The sequence below is a fragment of the Rhinoraja longicauda genome, chromosome 1 (genome assembly GCF_053455715.1).
Source record: "Rhinoraja longicauda isolate Sanriku21f chromosome 1, sRhiLon1.1, whole genome shotgun sequence".
NCBI classification, from domain to species: Eukaryota; Metazoa; Chordata; class Chondrichthyes; order Rajiformes; family Arhynchobatidae; genus Rhinoraja; species Rhinoraja longicauda.
In genome coordinates this window covers 100,129,006-100,148,546 of record NC_135953.1, presented here as the reverse complement: position 1 = coordinate 100,148,546, position 19,541 = coordinate 100,129,006, and the positions used below count along the sequence as shown (strand labels likewise).

At 43.4% G+C, this 19,541-nt stretch overlaps 1 protein-coding gene across 5 annotated transcripts in view; it reads left to right on the top strand.

Annotated features, from left to right (window-relative positions):
• ccser1 (coiled-coil serine-rich protein 1) overlaps positions 1-19,541 on the top strand; it is a 993,014-nt gene that overhangs the window by 686,885 nt on the left and 286,588 nt on the right. The window contains exon 10 of one of the 5 annotated variants that reach the window (XM_078403230.1): positions 16,582-16,618. The exons of the other annotated variants lie outside the window; for them this stretch is intronic. Within the exon in view, the coding sequence (XP_078259356.1) occupies positions 16,582-16,602 (21 nt within the window). The 3' untranslated portion in view covers positions 16,603-16,618. Of the gene's footprint in view, positions 1-16,581; positions 16,619-19,541 lie in introns of those variants that run through there. 5 annotated transcript variants of the gene reach the window in all.

The following is a 19,541-nucleotide window of genomic DNA, read 5'->3' as shown; positions in this document are numbered from 1 at the left end:
CTGAAATATTAATGGTTTTCTAATTCTCTTGCTCATTTCCACAGTCATTCATTCCACTATTTGAGGACAAGGCTTCAGCTATCAAAACCCTAAAACTCTGAAATTCCCATCCTAAATCTCTCTCCATTACTTACACTCTTTCCTTCTTTTAAGATGCTCATGCAGCCTTCTAACAATGCCTCTGTTCATCTGTTCAAATATCCCTTCACATAGCTCAGTGAAAATTAGTTTGTAACTGCTATATGGAAAACTTTGGGACATTAATAAGGTGGGGACATTAATAAAGAGTGCACATTAGTGTCCCAAGTAGTCCAGCAAGCTAGTCATCAGGATTGGTGGAACAGTGGCGCAGCTGTAGAGAACTGTTACCTCACAGCGCTAGAGACCCGGGTTCGATCCTGACCTTGGGTGCTGTCTGTGTGGAGTTTGTACATTCTTCCTGTGACTGCGTGGGTATTCAATGGGTGCTCTGGTTACCTCACACACAACAAAGGTGAGCTGGTTTGCAGGTTAATTGGCTCCAGTAAATTGTCTCGTGCGTAGGATGTGAATATAGGATAACATAGAACTAATGCGAAAGGGGTAATGATGGTCAGCGAGGAGGGCTTGTTTTCACCGTGTCCCTTTAAACTAAACTAAACTAAAATTAATCAAGAACGGACAATACATATCAGCCTTGCCATGGCCCGATCTTCAACCCCCAGGGTTTCTCATGTCATACTGGATCCCATCACCTTTGCCCTCAAGTCGTTTCCACTAGCCTGTGCCCTCAAATGGTAGTTAGCTCTTCAAAGCTCTTCGCCCTTAACCCCTCCAACTGATCTTGTGATAGCAAGGTACTGTGCTGTTGTATGAACAGTTTTGTTTCGAGATACAAGATGGAAACAGGCCCTTCAGTCCACCGAATGCATGCCAACGATAGATCACCCATTCACACTAGTTCCATGTTATCCTACTTTTGCATCCACTCCCTACACACAAGGCCAATTAGCCTACAAACCTGCACGTCTTTGGGATGTGTGAAGAAACCCACACGGTCACAGGAGGAACATGCAAACTCCACCCATCCGTGGTCAGGATCGATCACGCGCAGGTCTCTGGCGTGTGAGGTAGCACTGTGCCGCCCATCAGTAATATAGCCAGTATTATTCTCAAGGCATTAACACAGCCTGCGATTCGCATGAGGAAGTCACTGCTTTTAATTAGAGATCAGTGAATTGCAAAGCAGATGATCACCTGTGCAGTGACTAACTCGTGAACCCTCCATGTATTCGGATGTGAGCTTTGTTGATGGTAATAAAATGAAATTGAAATGTGGCAGTGAGAGGTCCGTTGATCACCATTGCCCGTAGTCTGTATGTGGAGAACACTCGCAGTCTCAAAATCCCATATGTTTTGTGGATCTGCAGTTGTTTGGAATGGCCCATAGTTTTAATGTGGCGTGGAAATTGGCAGAGAGGTTTATTGGTCACAATTGTACAATCATGTGGTAACAAGCTTGGCTGCTTGCTGGCCATACATTGTATTATTAGACATATTTCTCTGTTCATACTCCACAATAAAGGCATGATTTAGATTCTGTTGTGTCCAACAATAAATATTTTCATGGACCAATAAAAACACATGTTGTAATTATATAACAGCTCTTTAAAGCTTTGTAACTCATTCTAGATGCTGCAGACTGACGGTTGATAAATACAAAAACTCTTAGCTTTCATTTCCTTACGTTTGGCAAATACCATTGAGTTGTTGAATCCATCACAGCAAATAACGATAGACATAAAATGCCAGAGTAACTCAGCAGGACAGGTAGCATCTCGGGAGAGAAGGAATGGATGACGTTTCAGGTCGAGACCCTTCTTTTCTAATGAATTTAGCTTGTAATTGCTTTGGTAGTTTTAACATTACGAAGCACTGTGAAACGTTTAAAAAGCATTTGCAAATAAAGCTTTCTTTGACTCTTTTGTTTACATAGGAGAGACTACAGAATCTGGGACTTTTAAACTTTGATGTTCATTATAAATGAATAATAATATGTTCAGCTTGTTTTTGCCATGGTAGTCTTAACATTACGAAACACTGTGAAACGTTTAAAAAACAGTTGGACAGGTGTCTGGATAGAGTAGATTTAGCAGGTTATGAGCCAAACACTGGCAGGTGGGACTCGTGTAAATGGGACATGTTGGTCAATTTGGGAAAGTTGAGTAAAAGGGCCTGTTTCCACACTGTATGACGCTATGACTATAACAGTTGCTTGAGGCATGGTCCAAGTTTAGTTCAAGTCCGGACACAGGGAACTGCAAATCTTGTATAGAATGCAAAGTGCTGGAGTAACTCAGCGGGTCAGGCAGCATCTGTGAAGGATATAGATAGGTGACGTTTCACAGAGTGCTGGAGTAACTCAGCAGGTCAGGCAGCATCTGTGGAGGATATAGATAGGTGACGTTTCACAGAGTGCTGGAGTAACTCAGCAGGTCAGGCAGCATCTGTGGAGGATATAGATAGGTGACGTTTCACAGAGTGCTGGAGTAACTCAGCAGGTCAGGCAGCATCTGTGGAGGATATAGATAGGTGACGTTTCACAGAGTGCTGGAGTAACTCAGCAGGTCAGGCAGCATCTGTGGAGGATATAGATAGGTGATACTTTGAGTTGGGACTCTTCTCGAATGTTTGCCTCTCCATGTCCTTCTTAGATAAAATCTATTCAGCATCTTAGATGGGCAGAACTTGTTCTGAGTTGTGCCTGGCCATGAGACAGATTGACACGGTGGCATAGTGGCTAAAGCTGCTGCCTCGCAGTGCCAGAGACCCTGGTTCAATCCTGACCTCAGGTGCTGTCTGTGTGGAGTTTGCATGTTTTCCCTGTGACCACATGAATTTCCTCCGGTAGTCTGGTTTCCTCACACATCCCAAAGATGTGCAGGATCGTAGGTTAATTACCTTTTGTAAATTACCCCAAGTGTTTAGCGACTGGATGAGAAAGTGGGATTATGTGGAACTAGTTTGAACGCGTGATCAACGGCTGGTATGGACTCAGTGGGCCAAAGGACCTGTTTCCATGCTAAGTCTCAGAACACTGTGGAAGTACCTGTCAGGGTACAGAGCCTCATTGATAAGGATACAGAGAGCTTAATGGAACATCCAGGATCACAGTTCTTTGCGTGTACATTAACGTCAAGCAGATGAAATCCCGCGTGAGTAGCTTACACTTAATGGTATGAACATTGCATTCTTCAATTTTAGGTGACTGTTATCGGGGAAAGAAAAATAGGTACAGGAGTAGGCCATTTGGCCCTTCGAGCCAGCACCACCATTCATTGTGATCATGGCTGATCATCCACAATCAGTATCCCGTTCCTGCTTTCTCCCCATATCCCTTGATTCCATTAGCCCTAAGAGCTATATCTAACTCTTTCTTGAAAACATCCAGTGAATTGGCCTCCACTGCCTTCTTTGGCAGAGAATTCCACAGATTCACAACTCTCTGGGTAAAAAGGTTTTACCTCATCTCAGTCTGAAATGACTTATTCTTAAACTGTGACCCCTGGTTCTGGACTTCTCCCAACATTGGGAACATTTTTCCTGCATCTAGCCCGTCTAATCCTTCAAGAATTTTATATGTTTCTATAAGATCCCCTCTCATCCTTCTAAATTCCAGTGAACATAAGCACAGTCGATCCATTCTCAAATAGTAAAGGCTAATAACTAGTTAATAGAGAGGGGTCCTGAACTACTATCTACCTCATTGGAGATCCTGATTTACCTGAAAGACTGATCCTGGTTTAACATCTCCTTGAAGTGGCAGTACTGTCAGCAGTATAGCATTCACTCAATGTCACGCCAGTGAGTTACTCAAGACTCTGAAGTGAAATTTGAACACGTTTGAACACAAAATGAACAGATCTGGAGACCAGGGAAGAACATAAATGACATTGTTGCAGGGGAAAGAACAGCGAGGGCTAATAAATAGGGATGTGGGTTGTGCTAATGTGGTGAGCGGGAACTACAGACAAAACCTAAAAGTAGAGACATGGAATGCAGCAGTGGTGACACCCAAGTTTTAAGAACTCCAGTGACCATGTTATAGTGTGCACCCATAGTTGTAACAGAAAATTGGATCTACTGTCAACTAAGTGAGACTTGGTGACAATCATCATATTCTGTAATCAAGACCAAGTTTGTGACCTAATTCAGTCTTTCTGTAACCTCCATTCTGTAATCAACATCTAGTTTTACAGTTTATCAAGTTTTTGTGTCATTTTGTCAGCTGAGAATTTAAAAGCTGTGCCAAAGTTGCGCAGAGGAGATCAGTTTTGACTTGTTTCCTGGTGCGCACCAGTTTTAATAAATTGCCCGCAACTGTGAACACCAACTTCTCTTGGCCTTTCCATTTGGTCCGACAGTAACTACCCTACATGCGTACCAAAACCTGCATCGCCTGTGTCCACATATCACTCGTAGACATCATCTGCAGTACTTTCCTCCACATATCACTCGCCAGGCTTTGTCCTGCCCTCCTTTCTTCCAGCTCCCCCTGCCTGTAAGGCTGCTGTGATAATTGAAGAAGCATAATTTGTCCACATAAAAACGTGTCACAAAAGCATAAAACAAAAGGAGAGATCATCTGTTCTCCATATATTTGAAAGATATGGATGGGAAAAGCTTAGTGGGATATTGGCCAAATGCAGGCAGACTGGACAAGCTAAGATGGGGCATCTTGGTTGGCATGGTTGAGTTTGGCTGAAGGGCCTGTTTCCACATTCTATGACTCTATGACATCCATGAAAGAGGCATTGGAGACCTCTCTCAATGCTGCACTAGTTAATTTGGCGAGATAAAATACTTGAATGTCTAGAGAAGAAATTTCACTCAAAGAAATATGTACTGATATGGATAGATGAAAGATATGGGAAGATGCTTATGTGAGCAGGAACAACATCGAACCTTTGGGCTAGATAACTCTCTGAACCGTGTGCCAGTACCCCAGAATGGGGTACTGATTGAGAATGATCAGCCATGATCACATTGAATGGCGGTGCTGGCTCAAAGGGCCGAATGGCCTCCTCCTGCACCTATTGTCCATTGTCTATTTCTTTGAAGCAACGCTGTAAGTAAGTAAAGCTGGTTTCTATTGAACTCCAGGCAAAGAAATTTGAAACAAAATGACTGTCAGTCATCAACCAATACTGAACCAAAATGTTGGGGCATTTGTGTTGAACAGAATTGATCTTGATCCCACAATAACATTATACTAATTTCTAATCCTCATTATCTCAAATCAAAAGTACAGTAAAATAGTCACGACTGGAGCTGTGTGAGTTTTCTTTCAGCTGCGGCTTCAAATCTAAACTGCGGCACAATTATGTGGAATATAATTAGACGAGGAAATCTCTCTGTCTGTTGAAGTCTATCTTTGGGTGTTCAAGATTAGTTCTACAATTGTGCTTTTAAATAGACTCTAATTGTTGTATCATGCAGTGGATTAGTTGCTACCCCGTTCCATCAGGCTGATTTGTGAACCTAAAGACCTTGTGTTATTTCACTCCCTTGGTGAAATAGACTGGGGAATTGGATGCAAGTGAGGAGGTAGCACTTGTCCTATACCCTACTCTCATGGTGTCAGTGTTAAAGAAGAGGAGATCACACAAATTGGAGGAACAGCACCTCATATTTCACTGAGGCAGCTTACAACCCAGCGGTATGATGGTTGATTTCTTCGTTTCATGTGACCCTTGCATGCCCTCTCCCCCCCCCCCCCCCCCCCCCCACAGACCTACCACTCTACCCATCCTACTAGTTCCACTGTTCTCATCCATGTATGTCTTCATCATCACCTCTTCTCCAACCAACAATGGGCCATCATGGGCACCACCCTTTCTTTCTCATCTGTTGCCGGCCCTGATTCGTTCTGGCCTTTTCCCACCTCCAATCGCCCCACCTCTACTTTCGTTGAAGAAGGGTCTCAACCCGAAACGTCACCCATCCTTTTTCTCCAGAGATGCTGCTTGACCCGCTGAGTTACTCAGCATTTACGGTTCCTTTCTACATAGGAGGTCATGATATGGTGGTTTTAATATAACTGGCATTTTATCTGAAGCCTAAGAAATGCTCAGGCCTCATAATGATCTGCAGCATTTCACATGTGTGTTAGCCATATCATGGAATCAGTCATACAGCATGAAAACAGGCCCGTTAGCCCAATTCGTCCAAGCTGACCAAGGTGCCCCATCCAAACTAGTTCCATTTCCCCATGATTGGCCCATATCACTCCAAACCTATCCTATCCATGTATCTTTAGTTTAATTTAGAGTTGCAGTTTAGAAACAGGCCCTCCAGCCCACTGTGTCTGCGCCGACCATTGGCTCCGTGCCAACCAATTATCCATAAATCAAGTGGTGTGCTGATCCACTATTTTAAGTTTAGTTTAGATTAGTTTTACGATACAGCAAAGAAACATGCCCTTCGGCCCACTGAGTCCACACCGACCAGCGATCAGCCCGTACACTAACACAATCTCACACGTGAGGGACAATTTTACAACTTTACCAAAGCCAATTAACCTACAAAGCTGTACATCTTTGGAGTATGGTAGGAAACCAGATCTCCCGGAGAAAACCCATGCGGTCACAGGGAGAACGTACAGACAGCATCCATGGTCAGAATTGAACCTGGATCTCTGGCGTACAAAGGCAGCAACTCTACTGCTGCGCCACAGTGCCACCATTATTACTTGAAAGTTCACCTGTATTACTTCAAAGTTCCATGCTGTATCTTTAACTGAACAAAAAACCTGATCTCTGACGCTCACTTCTTGCATCTGACCTTCCCTTTATCAGGGCTATGAGCCAATCACTACCATCTTTAGCCAACAGCACATTCAGCAACATTTTCATGGCAAGAGTATGGATTTGTGCAACATGAAATTCTTCATTAGGGTTAATCAACAAAATCCACACCATCGGTTCCTAATTTAATTTAATGGGGAAAAAACATCTAATTTCTTAAGGTCATCTTACTTTAGAGACTTTACTTTAGAGATACAATGCAGAAACAGGACCTTCAGCTCACCGAGTGTACACCGACCAGTGATCAACCCATACACTAACACTATCCTACACATTAGGGACAATTTACAATGAGCTAATTAGCTTATAAACCTGTACATCTTTGGGATGTGGGAGGAATCCGGAACACCCGGAGAAAACCCGCTTACAAACTCCGCAAACTTAGACAGCACCGGTAGTCAGGATCGAAACCTGTTCTCTTGTGCTGTAAGCCAGAAACTCAACAGCTGTGCAATTGTGCTATCCTTACACCATTGATCTGGTTTGATGCTTCCCCTGTGAATCACCTTGGATACTTTGATGCATTTTAGATGCGACAAAAATTGTTATTTTCTTTCTTTTTGAAGTCAAGTCAAGTCAAGTCAATTTTATTTGTATAGCACATTTAAAAACAACCCACGTTGACCAAAGTGCTGTACATCTGATTAGGTTCCAATAGAAAAAAAATGAAAACATACAGTAGCACGCAAACAGTTCACAGCGCCTCCTCAATGAGCCTCAAACGCTAGGGAGTAGAAATAGACATACAACTACATAAAATTTGAAGGCGATAGTAACTTTAGAATTAAGTCAAGCAATAAATGAATTGTCTTCGTGAGGAAACTTCAAGCTTTTCTGGATGCGTGAATTAAGTTGGGAAGTGTAGTAATTATTTTATCAAATTGTGAAAGGTAGAATACGTTGCTTCCTGCTCGGAATATATAACCAAAATCACAGAAGAAAAGGCAGAAGATAAATAATTCCATCTCAGCTGTTATCAGGGTGTCAGGGGTTATGGGAAGAAGGCAGGAGAATGGGGTTGAGAGGGAAAAATAGATCAGCTATGACCGAATGGCGGAGTAGATTTGATGGGACAAATTTCCTAATTTTGCTCCTAACACTTTTGAACGTAAGGACACCAAAAAAGCTTTTCACTGTGGGTGGCAAGGTTTCAAAGGTCTTTATTGTCACATGTACCAATTAAGGTACAGTGATATGCGAATTACCATACAGCCATACGAAAAAAAAGCAACAAGACATACAACTACATAAAAGTTTACATAAACATTCACCACAGTGGATTCCCCACATCCCTCACTGAGATGGAAGACAAAAAAATCCAAGCTTCTTCCTCTTTATACTCCCGTGGTCGGGGCAGTCGAACCATCCGTTGGGACATTCAAAGCTCCCACAGCCGGCGTTTGAAGCCTCCGCGTCGGGACGAACAAAACTCCCGTGTCAGGGCGGTTGAAGCTCCTGCGGCTTGGGAGTTCCCGATGTTGGTCTCTGAGTGGAGTGGAGCTCCGAGGTCGATCCCTGGCAAAGGGATCACAAGCTCCGCGATGGTAAGTCCGCAGGCACCCGCGGTGGAGCTCTCAAAGGTCGGTCTCCAGCAAAGGCCGCCAGCTCCTCGATGTTCGGCCGCAATGTGGACAGAGATACGACAGGGAAAAGAATCGCTTTTCCGTTGAGGTAGCAGATTAGAAAAAAATCTCTCCCAACCCCCCAACCCCTCCCCCCACATAAAACAAGTCAAAGAACACTAAAACACACATTTAACTCATCCTATTAAAACACAAAGAAGGAAGGGACAGACAGACTGGTGGCGAGGCAGCCATTGCTGGCGCCACCTGGTGGTCAAGGTGGCACAGCAGTAGATTGGTGCCTTACTGCACCAGAGACTTGAGTTTGATCCAGACTGTGGGTGCTGTCTGCACGAACTTTGTACATTCTCCCTGTGACCGTGTGGGTTTTCTCTGGGTGCTCCGGTTTCTTCCCACACTCTAAAGGGGTACTGGTTTGTAGGTTAATTGGCTTTGGCCGAATGGCCTAATTCTGCTCCTATAACTTACTTATGAAGGCAACTGAACTGTCCAATCAACAACGAGAAAGCTGTCCGAAACAACCATCCACCTAATTGGAGACTCTTGGACTATCTTTAATTGGACCTTATCTTGCACTAAATGTTATTCCCTTTATCCTGTAACTGTACACTGGAAGGCTTGATTGTAACCATGTTTAGTATTTCCACTGATTGGATAGCATACAAAACAAAAGCTTTTCACTGTGCCTCGGCACACGTGACAATAGACTAAACTAATTTCAAATGGAGTTGAAAATATATATTCTGCTCTCTGAATACATTAAAAAAAAATGCATTTTGTTAAACTCAGAGGCTGTACTTATGAGTAAATTAGATAGGTCTTTGTTATTTTCCTATCTTGTCAGGCTTTTATGATGCAGTTTAATTTCATGTCTACTCTCTACAAAATGAATATCGGAAGAGGTACAATAAGAAGAAGGAAATGATGAAGAGCCCTTTGCCCTTTTCTTCATACTTGAGACATTATTCCTTTAGAGAAACTACAATGAATCCAATAAATAACCTACATGCGGCCTTTGGAAGTAATGCCCAGATATTGAAAAATGAGTACTTAATAACAATGTAAGTGTTACTGAATAATCAGTTACAGAGTTTTTGTTTGCAAGGAGGCTTCTGTTTGCACACGCAGCAGTGGTGGTTTTGCTTCAGTGTCAGCTCGTGCTTAGATAGACATATTTCAGTTCTACGGAAAGAACTGGGCTTGTTCACCTTACAAGAAGTTTTAAGGGAGACACAAAGTGCTGGAGCAACTCTGCCGGTCAAGCAGCTTCCACGGAGAAAATGGATCGGTTGTGTTTTTGGTTGGGACCCTTCTGAAGTCTGGTTGTAGCGGGGTGGAAGGGTGGAGAAAGAAAGCTGGAAGAGAGGAGAACCAGGACAAAGCTTGGCAGGTAATAGGTGAACACAGGTGAGGTGGGGGGGGGGGGTGATAGGCAGGTGGTTGGACAAAGGCCAGTGTTTAAAAAATTAGGTGTGAGATCAAGGGATTGAAGTGGGAATTGTAAAGTCAGAGGAAGGAATGAAGGTGGAGGGGAGTATTAGGTAAGGGTCCAGGAAGAGAGGGGGGAAGGAAAGAAATGGGAAGAAAGGAGAGAGATGGATTGTTAGAGGTTGCCTCAAATTGGAGAATTCAATGTTCATACTGTTGGATTGTGAGCTACCCAAGCAGAATATGAAGTTCTGTTCCTCCAGTTTGTGTGTGACCTCACTCAGGCATTTGGGGAGGCCCGGGACAGAAAGGTCAGTGTGGGTAGGAAGGAACTGCAGATGCTGGTTTATACCGAAGATAGACACAAAATGCCGGAGTAACTCTGCTGGTCAGGCAGCTTCTCTGGAGAAAAGGAATAGGTGACGTTTGGGTTGGAACCCTTCTTCAGACTGACATAGGAATGTGAAGGAGAGTTAAAACCAGCATCTCCAGTTCCTTGTGTTTCAAAGGGTGAAGGAAGATTTGAGAGAGGATTTTAAAACCAAGAGGGATTATTAATTGTGGAAATGGGGAATGGGTTGATGGGGAAAAACTGTTTCCACTTGTTCGAGAGTCAGGAGCAAGAGATCTTAAGTAATTTGCCAAGAAACCACGTAAAATGGAGGAATTATTTTAAGAGGGATTCTTACAACACAGAAACAAATTCTTCAGACACTAAGTCTATGCCGACCATCTTGCACCCATTTATACCAACCCAATTATTCTCCCCACATTCTCATCTCCTACCCCAGATTCCACCATCTACCCACAGTGGTGCAGCTGTCTCACAGTACCAGAGACTCGCATTTGATCTTGACCTGGGGTGGTGTCTGTGTGGAGTTTGCTCATTCTCCCTGTGACTACGTGGGTTTCTTCCAGGTGCTCCGGTTTCCTCCCACATCTCAAACACATGAGATTAGAATTAAGTGTTTTCTTGCTGAATGATGGTGGAGGATAAATGGGGTGCATTAGCTATTTCTGTTCCTTACCTTTTTCCGACATTTTAAGAGTTTATCACATCCCCTTCCAAAATTTAAGATAGACACAAAATGCTGGAGTAACTCAGCGGGCCAGGCGGCATCCCTGGAGAGAAGGAATGGGTGATGTTTCGGGTCATGACCCTTCTTCAGACTGAAGTCAGGGGAGTGGGCATACAAAGATAGCCGAAGACAGTAAGACTGGTCAGAAAACTGGGAAGGGGAGGGATGGAGAGAAGGAGAAAGCAAGGGCTTATTGAAGTTAGAGAAGTCAATGTTCATGCCACTCGGGTGTAAGCTACCCAATGAAATATGAGGTGCTGTTCCTCCAATTTGCGCTGGGCCTCACTCTGACAATGGAGGAGGCCCAGGACAGAAAGGTCAGTGTGGGAATGGGAGGGGGAGTTAAAGTGTTAAGCAACCAGCAGACCTAAATTCATCCAAAATTTAATATGTGCTGAATTTTCAATTGTTTTACATTGTGGACTCATATCTGTTAATGATGGAGACACAGGGAACTACAGATGCTGGAATCTTGAGGAAATTGGTGTGGTTACTCCAAGTGCTGGAATAACTTCCTGGACCAGGCATTATCTTAGAAGGGAATTGATCTGCTAAGTTTTGTGTTGGGACCTTTCTTCAGACTTTTCTTCGTCAGTCTGCACACAGCTTGATCCCATGAAATGCTTATTTTTTTTAGTTTAGTCTAGTTTAGTTTAGTTTATTGTCACGTGCATTGTGGTACTGTGAAAAAACTCTTTTGTTGCGTGCTATCCAGTTAGCTGAAAGACTATACATGATTACAATCAAGCCATCAACAGTGTACAGATGCAGGATAAAGGGAATAAGGTTTCGTGCAAGATAAAGGGCAGCACAGTGGCACAGCTGTAGAGCTGTTGTGTTACAGTACCAGATACCCAGGGATCAATCCTCACCTTGTCTGTATGGATTTGTACGTTCTCCCTGTGACTGCGTGGGTTTTATCTGTGTGCTCCGGTTTCCGCCCAGACTCCAAACCCTTACAGTTTTGTAGGTTAATCGGCTTCAGTAAAATTGTAAACTGTTCCTAGCGAGTAGGTTAGTGCTAGTTCACATGGTTGTCACTAGACGGCACAGACACGGTGGGCCGAAGGGCCTATTTCCGTGCTGTACCTCCAAAGTAAGTCTATAATAAAGTCCAATAATGTCCAATTGAAGATAGTCCGTGTATCTCCAATGAGGTAGAGTTTAGGTCAGAACTTCTCTCTAGTTGGTGATAGGATGGTTTAGTTGTCAGCCAAATCCGGTGTTTTATTGAAGGCACTTTGAAGGGGAGAGAGCATTGGGGGAATACACACTTACCCTTCTTCAGAATGGTTCCCATAGAGACATTTTGCATTACCGGAGTGAGTAAACAAGCCCTCGATTTAGTCCCATCTAAAAGGGAGAATTTCCTCGCATGACGCATTCTCCTGATGTTCAAGGTTTTCTGTCCAGCGTACGCCCTCAGTTTAGGTCTTAAATGCTACTAATCTTGTGATCCTTGACAGCAAGTATCAGTCAGATGGAGCATCATAAGCATTAGGTTTAGTCTGAGTTTGAGTTTGAGTTTTGTTTATTCCCCTGTGTACCGAGGAACAGTGAAAGTCTTTTGTTGCGTGCTAACCAGATGGTAGAAAAACAATACATGATTACAATCGAGCCATCCACAGTGTACAGATACATGATAAAGGGAAGTTAAGGTGGTGATAGACAGGTTCTTGATTAGGAAGAGTGCCAAGGGTGATGGGGAGAAGGCAGGAGAATGGGGTTGGGAGGGAAAGATAGATCAGCCATGATTGAATGGCAAAGTAGACTTGATGGGCCGAATGTCCTAAAATTCTGCTCATATAACTTATGGACTCAGCTTCTCTATCTTTGTGCTCCGGAAATTCAATTCCAATTTGTAAGGCGGCATAGTGGTGCAGCTGGTAGTGCTGCTGCCTCTCAGCGCCCGGGACCTAGGTACGATCCTAACCTTGGATGCTGTCTGTGTGGAGTTTGCACCTTCTCCCTGTGACTATCTTTGTTACTTCTGGGTGCTCTTGTTTTCTCTCACATCCCTCAGACCCACGGGATTGTAGCTTAATTGCCCCCTGTAAAATTGCCCCTAATGTGTAGGGAGTGGATACGAAAGTGAGATAACATTGAACTAGATGGGTGATCGATGGTTAGCATGGCCTCAGTGGGCTGAAGGGCCGAGTTCCATGCTGTATCCTTCAATCAATCAATCAATGAAGTCCATCACTAAAACTTTGGACATTGGGATCGATCTCCATGAACTGTCGCATTGTACATTGAGCTTATACAACGGTTTAATTCAGTACTCTCAAATATATTTTACTTACATCTTAATGGAAGTACAACCTGACCGATGAATGGTAATTATTTATATTCCCATTTGAGATCTGCATCCAACTTCTGTTCCGACTCGGAGTGCTGGTAGAATGAAAAATCTCCCCATTTTAATGAAAGGTCCTTTCCATATTTATTTAGCACTAGAGATGAGATAATTACTTCAAAATGTTGAGAGTTGGCACCACTTCTAATGGGTCTTAGTGGAATGTCTTTTGTTGAGCATTTGTACGCTCGTAATTAAAGGTGTAAAATGAGATCAGCTCAGATCCATATCCTGGTGTCTTCAGGTGTTTTGACTTCAAAAGGTTCATTATGGCGCATTCAGTTTTTTTTGACAAAACAATTCAGATAAGGATTTGGATTCTGGTGAATAATTACCATGTCTGAGTGGAATAAGCGTGCTCATTTGCTTTTATTATTCCTTCAGTCCTTGGAGACTTCAATTGCAAACAGGCAGGTTTTGACAGTCTACACCTCTTACAGTGTTGAAGGATGTCAGCTGCCGGTGACACTGATCCTAGGCTTTGAGCAGCAGAGCTGTCGTTTATTTCCAGCGTGTAGCACGGTGTCCAGAAGAGTTCTGATGACCACCTTGGGTGATGTTCAGACAAGGCTGACAGCTTCTTTACGCAGGCACTAGGACACTCTTTAGTAATAGCAAGGAGGCTAACACACTCACGATTCCACACTGAAGCTGATCAAATTCTGGTGGCTTGGTCCGTACGAGTCGAGAGACCCAGATTCAGTTCTGACCCTGACTGCTCAGTGTGAGTTTTCCCCATCGCCATAATCACGCAAATCCCAAAGGCGTTTTAGCCGGTGACTTTTTAGTTTCGTTTAGTTTAGTTTCTACAGATGAGCCATAGAAAGCATTTGGGCAAAAGGTAAGAAGTGTGAAAATGCACATCACCAGATTCAGGCCAGTTTCGTCCCAGCTGTTATCAGGCAACTGAATCATCCCACCACAACCAGAGTACAGTCTTGAACAATCTATCTTGTTGGAGACCCTCGGCCTATCTTTGATCGGACTTTACTGGCTTTACTTTGCACAAAATGTTATTCCCTCAACATATATCTATAGAGTGTACATGGCTCGATTGCAATCAATGCTCAATGTTTCATGTTTCTCCAGCCTCACCCACTGTCTCTCTATTATGCAGGTTTTGTGCCTGGTCTAAAGAGATTCTGTATTCACTGGAGGTACAGTTTGACTTGCTGTGATGGTTTCTTGAGGTTTGTTGATATATCAAGATGATGATGTGCAAAAGATTAAAAGATAAATTTAATTATTCTGAGGAGCTGGGGTGGATTCACTCGGGTTTGCCCAGAGTCTGCAGACATTAATTAGAAAGCCTTTCTCACGAGAAAGTAAACTATCCAAGATAATGCACTGTTGTGAGGCAACCAAGAATTTGCACAACCTTAATAGTCAGTGTTAATCCTTTATCTGAACAGCAATATCTTCACTTTAAGACAAGGCTTAAGGTGATTAAGGAACCAAAGGCAAAATATTTTGACACGCCAGCTGGTTAGGATTTTGAATGCAGTACCTTCTGAGGGGATGGAAACATATTCAATGGGATCTCTTTCAAAAGGGATTTGATAAATAGCTGAAAACGGAAAGAATGGAAGGACATGGAAAAAGAGAGTGAATGTGTAGGAAGGAACTGCAGATGCTGGTCTGCATCGAAAATAGATGCAAAGTGCTGGAGTAATTCAGCGGGTCAGGCAGCATCTGTGGAGAAAAGGATTAGGTGATGTTTCGGGTCGAGACCTCTCTTCAGACTGAGTGTCAGGGAAGAGGGAAATCAGAGGTACCTTGGCAGGCATACAAGGTTCATTAAAAAGGACTCACAAAGTGCTGGAGTAATTCAGCGGGTCGGGCAGCATCTCTGGAGAACATGGGTAGGTGATGTTTCACAGAGTGCTGGAGTAATTCAGCAGGTCGGGCAGCTTCTCTGGAGAACATGGGTAGGTGATGTTTCACAGAGTGCTGGAGTAATTCAGTGGGTCGGGCAGCATCTCTTGAGAACATGGGTAGGTGACATTCACAGAGTGCTGGAGTAATTCAGCGGGTCGGGCAGCATCTCTGGAGAACGGGGTAGGTGACATTTCACAGAGCGCTGGAGTAATTCAGTGGGTTGGGCAGCATCTCTGGAGGACATGGGTAGGTGATGTTTCAATTGAAGTAAGGATATAAATCCCTTTAAGCTTCTCAATAGTCATAGAGTCGTAGAGTCATACTGAGTGGAAACAGGTTCTTCTGCTCATCTTGCCCATGCCAACCAATATGCCCCATCTACACTAGCCCTACCTGCCTGTTTTTGGCCCACGCCAACCAATATGCCCCATCTACACTAGCCCTACCTGCCTGTTTTTGGCCCATATCCTTCTAAACCTGCCCTAGCCATGAATCTTCCTAAATGATTCTTAAACGTTGTGATAGTACCTACCTCAAATCCCTCCTTCGGCAGATTGTTCCATACACTCACCACCCTTTTTGTGAAAAAGTTACTCCCCAGTTTCCCTTTAAATCTTTCCCCTCTCACTTTAAGCCTAATTCCTCTGGTACTTGATTCCCCGACTCTGGGCAAAAGACTGCATTTACCCGTTTGAAACCTCTCACGATTTCAGTGTTTATGGTTCAGCCTGAGATGATATCAGTATCTCAGGGGTGTTTACTTGTCAAATCCACTGGAAACAGAACCATGAAAATCTTACTTGCACCTCCTCCAACCTAATCTACTGTGTCTGCTGTTCCAGATGTGGACTCCTCCACATGGACGAGACCAAGTGCAGACTGGGCAACTGCTTAGCTGAATACCTTTGCTCAGTCTGTATTGGCCTATGCGATTTCTCCGTTGACAAACACTTTAACTCCCCTTCCCATTCCCGTACTGTCCTTTCTGTCCTCGGCCTCCTCCACTGTCAGAGTGAGGCCAAACACAAATTGGAGCAATAGTACTTCATATTTTGCTTGGGCAGCTTACAGCCCAACGGTATGAATATTGTTTTCTTGAACTTCAAGTAACCCTTGTCTCCACTCTCTCTCCGTCCCCTGCACCCATCCTAATGGTCATATTAGTTTCACTGTCGCCCTGTTGAGTTTCACTGTTTGTATTACTTGTTATCACCTTCCCCACAGCCAACAATGGGCTTCCTTTATGGGCTCCACCTTTCCTTGATCATCGTTGTTGGCTTTGATCTGTCTTTTTGCATATCTTTCGCTAATTTATATTATGTGCCTTTTCATATCTCTCTGTTCCCTCTCCCCTGACTCTCAGTCTGAAGAAGGGTCTTGAACCAAAATGTTACCTATTTCCTTTTCTCCAGAGATGCTGCCTGACCCGTTGAGTATCTCTTTGCCGATTGGGGTCCGAATGTAATGCATCAAAATCATCTCAGACCGTGGTCCCAATTCTGCCGATTTTAATCGTGTGTTGACAGTTTATAAGAAGGTTCATGATAAAGAATAATGAGGTTAGACGTGTCTTTCTCTTCAATTAAAAAATAAAACTTGACATGTGATGACCGATGGACTGTTTAGATGGACATTAAAGACCACACGTTGTCCTTTGAAAAAGGGCATGGGAGTTCTAATGATGTGCAACATATTTTCCTCAAAACAAACAGGTAAATCTCTTTGCTGTCTCTGGATCCTTGCTGTGTGCGAATCATTTGACTAGAGACCAGACAGAGAAACAGACAGTGAAATCATCAGACTTCAGTTAGTGAGAATTCTTATTGGTATGAACAGGTTTTTTTGGAGGCTGTCAATCAGCAGGGTACATCCTTATATAAAAGCAAAGGAAATCTGTATCACTGTTAGCAATGACTGGGAAATTATCGCAATTAGGAATGAAATAATCTGCTGGTATAGCATGGTGAGGGAACGACCTGTTATAATTATGTTTTTGTTTAACCGTTGTTAGTCCTCTTCTTTAGCTTATTCCTACCATTGGCATCCAGACTGTTGATCCTCTGAAGATGAAGTTGCTTTGCAAAGCATGCCTTCCTTTAGTTTAGTTTGTTGGGTGGCACGGTGGCTCAGCAGTAGAGTTGCTGCCTTACAGCAGAAGAGACCCAGGTTCGATCCTGACTACGGGAGCTGTCTGTTTCTCTGTCTGGTCTCTGGTGCTGTAAGGCAGCAACTCTACCGCTACACCACCGTGCCGCCCAATTCAAGTTATTTGCATTCCAGTTAATATATAGTTATTCCAATTCAGATTCTCTAAATCCAATGCAGAATTCTTGAAGCATTCATGGCAGGCTATGAACGCTATCACTCAGTGTTCTCTTTCCTCAGAAGGTTGGAATTTATCTCTGGAGGTTTGAAGACAAAATGTGAGCATAGCAATAAGGAGCAGGAGTAAGACACTTTGCCCCTTGACTCTGCTCCACCATTCAGTGAGATCATGGCTGTATTGCCATAGATGCCGAGTTTCAGATGTGCTGCTAACCCTGGCTCAACTCCTCTCCATGATATGGCATGGTGGCACAGTGGTTTGAGTTTGAGTTTAGTTTATTTTCATGTGTACCGGGGTACAGTGAATAGCTTTGTTTGCTTGCTAACCTGTCAGCGGAAAGACAGGAGGTGATTATACTCGAGCCATCCATCGTGTACAGATACATGATAAAGGAAATAACATGAATAACATGTGGTGCGAGATAAAGTCCAGTAAAGTTTGAATAAAGATAGTCCAAGGGTCTCCAATGAGGTAAATGGGCTGCTCCCTAGTTTTTCATAGGATGGTTCAGTTGCCTGATAAACAGCTGGGAACAAACTGTGCTTGAATCTGGAGGTATGTGTTTCCACACTTCTATACTTTTTCCCGATGGTGCAGGGAAGAGGAGGGAATTGCTGGGGTGCGACTCATCCTTGATTATGCTGGTGGCCTTGCCAAGGCAGCATGAGGTGTAAATGGAGTCAAAGGTGGAGAGTTGCTGCCTCACAGTGCAAGAGACCCGGTTTTGATCATGACTACGGGTGCTGTCTGTTTGGAGTTTGCCCATTTTCCCTGTGACCGATGTGCGTTTTCTCTGGCTGCTCTGGTTTCTTCCCACACTCCAAAGACGTGCAGGTTTGTAGGTTAATTGGCTTCTGTAAATTGTCCCTAGTGTGTAGGATAGTGCTAGAGTATGGGGTGATCACTGGTCTTTAAAGTCTAAAGATACACTGGCACAGATCTACCATCTACAAGCTGGGAGTTAATTTTGCAACTGCAGGTGTTTACCTATGGTACTGTTCAAGGCTGCTGAGCAGAGATGCAAGTCCATAGCTTGGCACAGCACAACACAATTGATGGGCTGACTGTATCCACCATTGGTCTTCCCATGGAGTCTAACTAAGTAGCATGAGCTTCCACAGATTTCCCAGCACTTAGATTGGCAAATCTGCCGACTGAACCTGTTCCAAGTAAGCCTAGCACAAATCCAGTGGGTCTATTGATTTTAATGTGAAAAGTAGACTGCAAAGGGAATGGGAAACAGTAGGTAATTTCCATTTATATTTATGCAATTAGCTTAATTTAAATGTATCGCATTGTTTTTTTATTTATTTCATGGAGTTTTAAGTCTTTTCTAATTTTTCAAGCTCTTGATATAGAGGGAGTGGATGAGAAAGCATTTCTGGCAGTATATTGAACAGTTTCTGTGTATTTTGAATGTTAAAGACGCATTTTAATTTGTAATCTCGTTGACAGATATAACAGCAGGAAGAGCCTTTACTTAAACGTGCTGAATTTATGCTGGAGCATGTTTAGCACAATCATCTGGGAATTCATTTCTAGCCTGCCATCTCCCATTCTGTTCAGAGACCCACCATGGTGCAAAAGGCAACTTCACCTCAAGAACAAAAAGGCTTTACATGATAGGGAGACCCCAGGAGAAGATTTGGGATCACACAATGGCAAACACACCTGAGAAAGATTTAATTTCTTTTTATTTTAATTTAATTCAGAGATAAAGGATGGAAACAGGTCCTTTGGCCCATCAAGTCCATGCTGACCATCAAACAACCATTCCCACTTTCTCATCCACTCCCTCTATATCAAGAGCAATTTAATTTGCAAGTCGAATCGGTACTAAAGAAGGAAAATGCAATGCTCGCATTTATTTCACGAGGACGAGATTACTAAAACAGCGATGTAATGCTGAGGCTTTAAATAGCACAGGTCAGACTGTATTTCGAGAGCTGTTTTGGGCCCCGTATCTGAGGAAGGATGTGCTGGCACTGGAGAGGGTTCAGAGAAGGTTTACGAGAATGATCCCAGGAACGATTAGGTTAACGTATG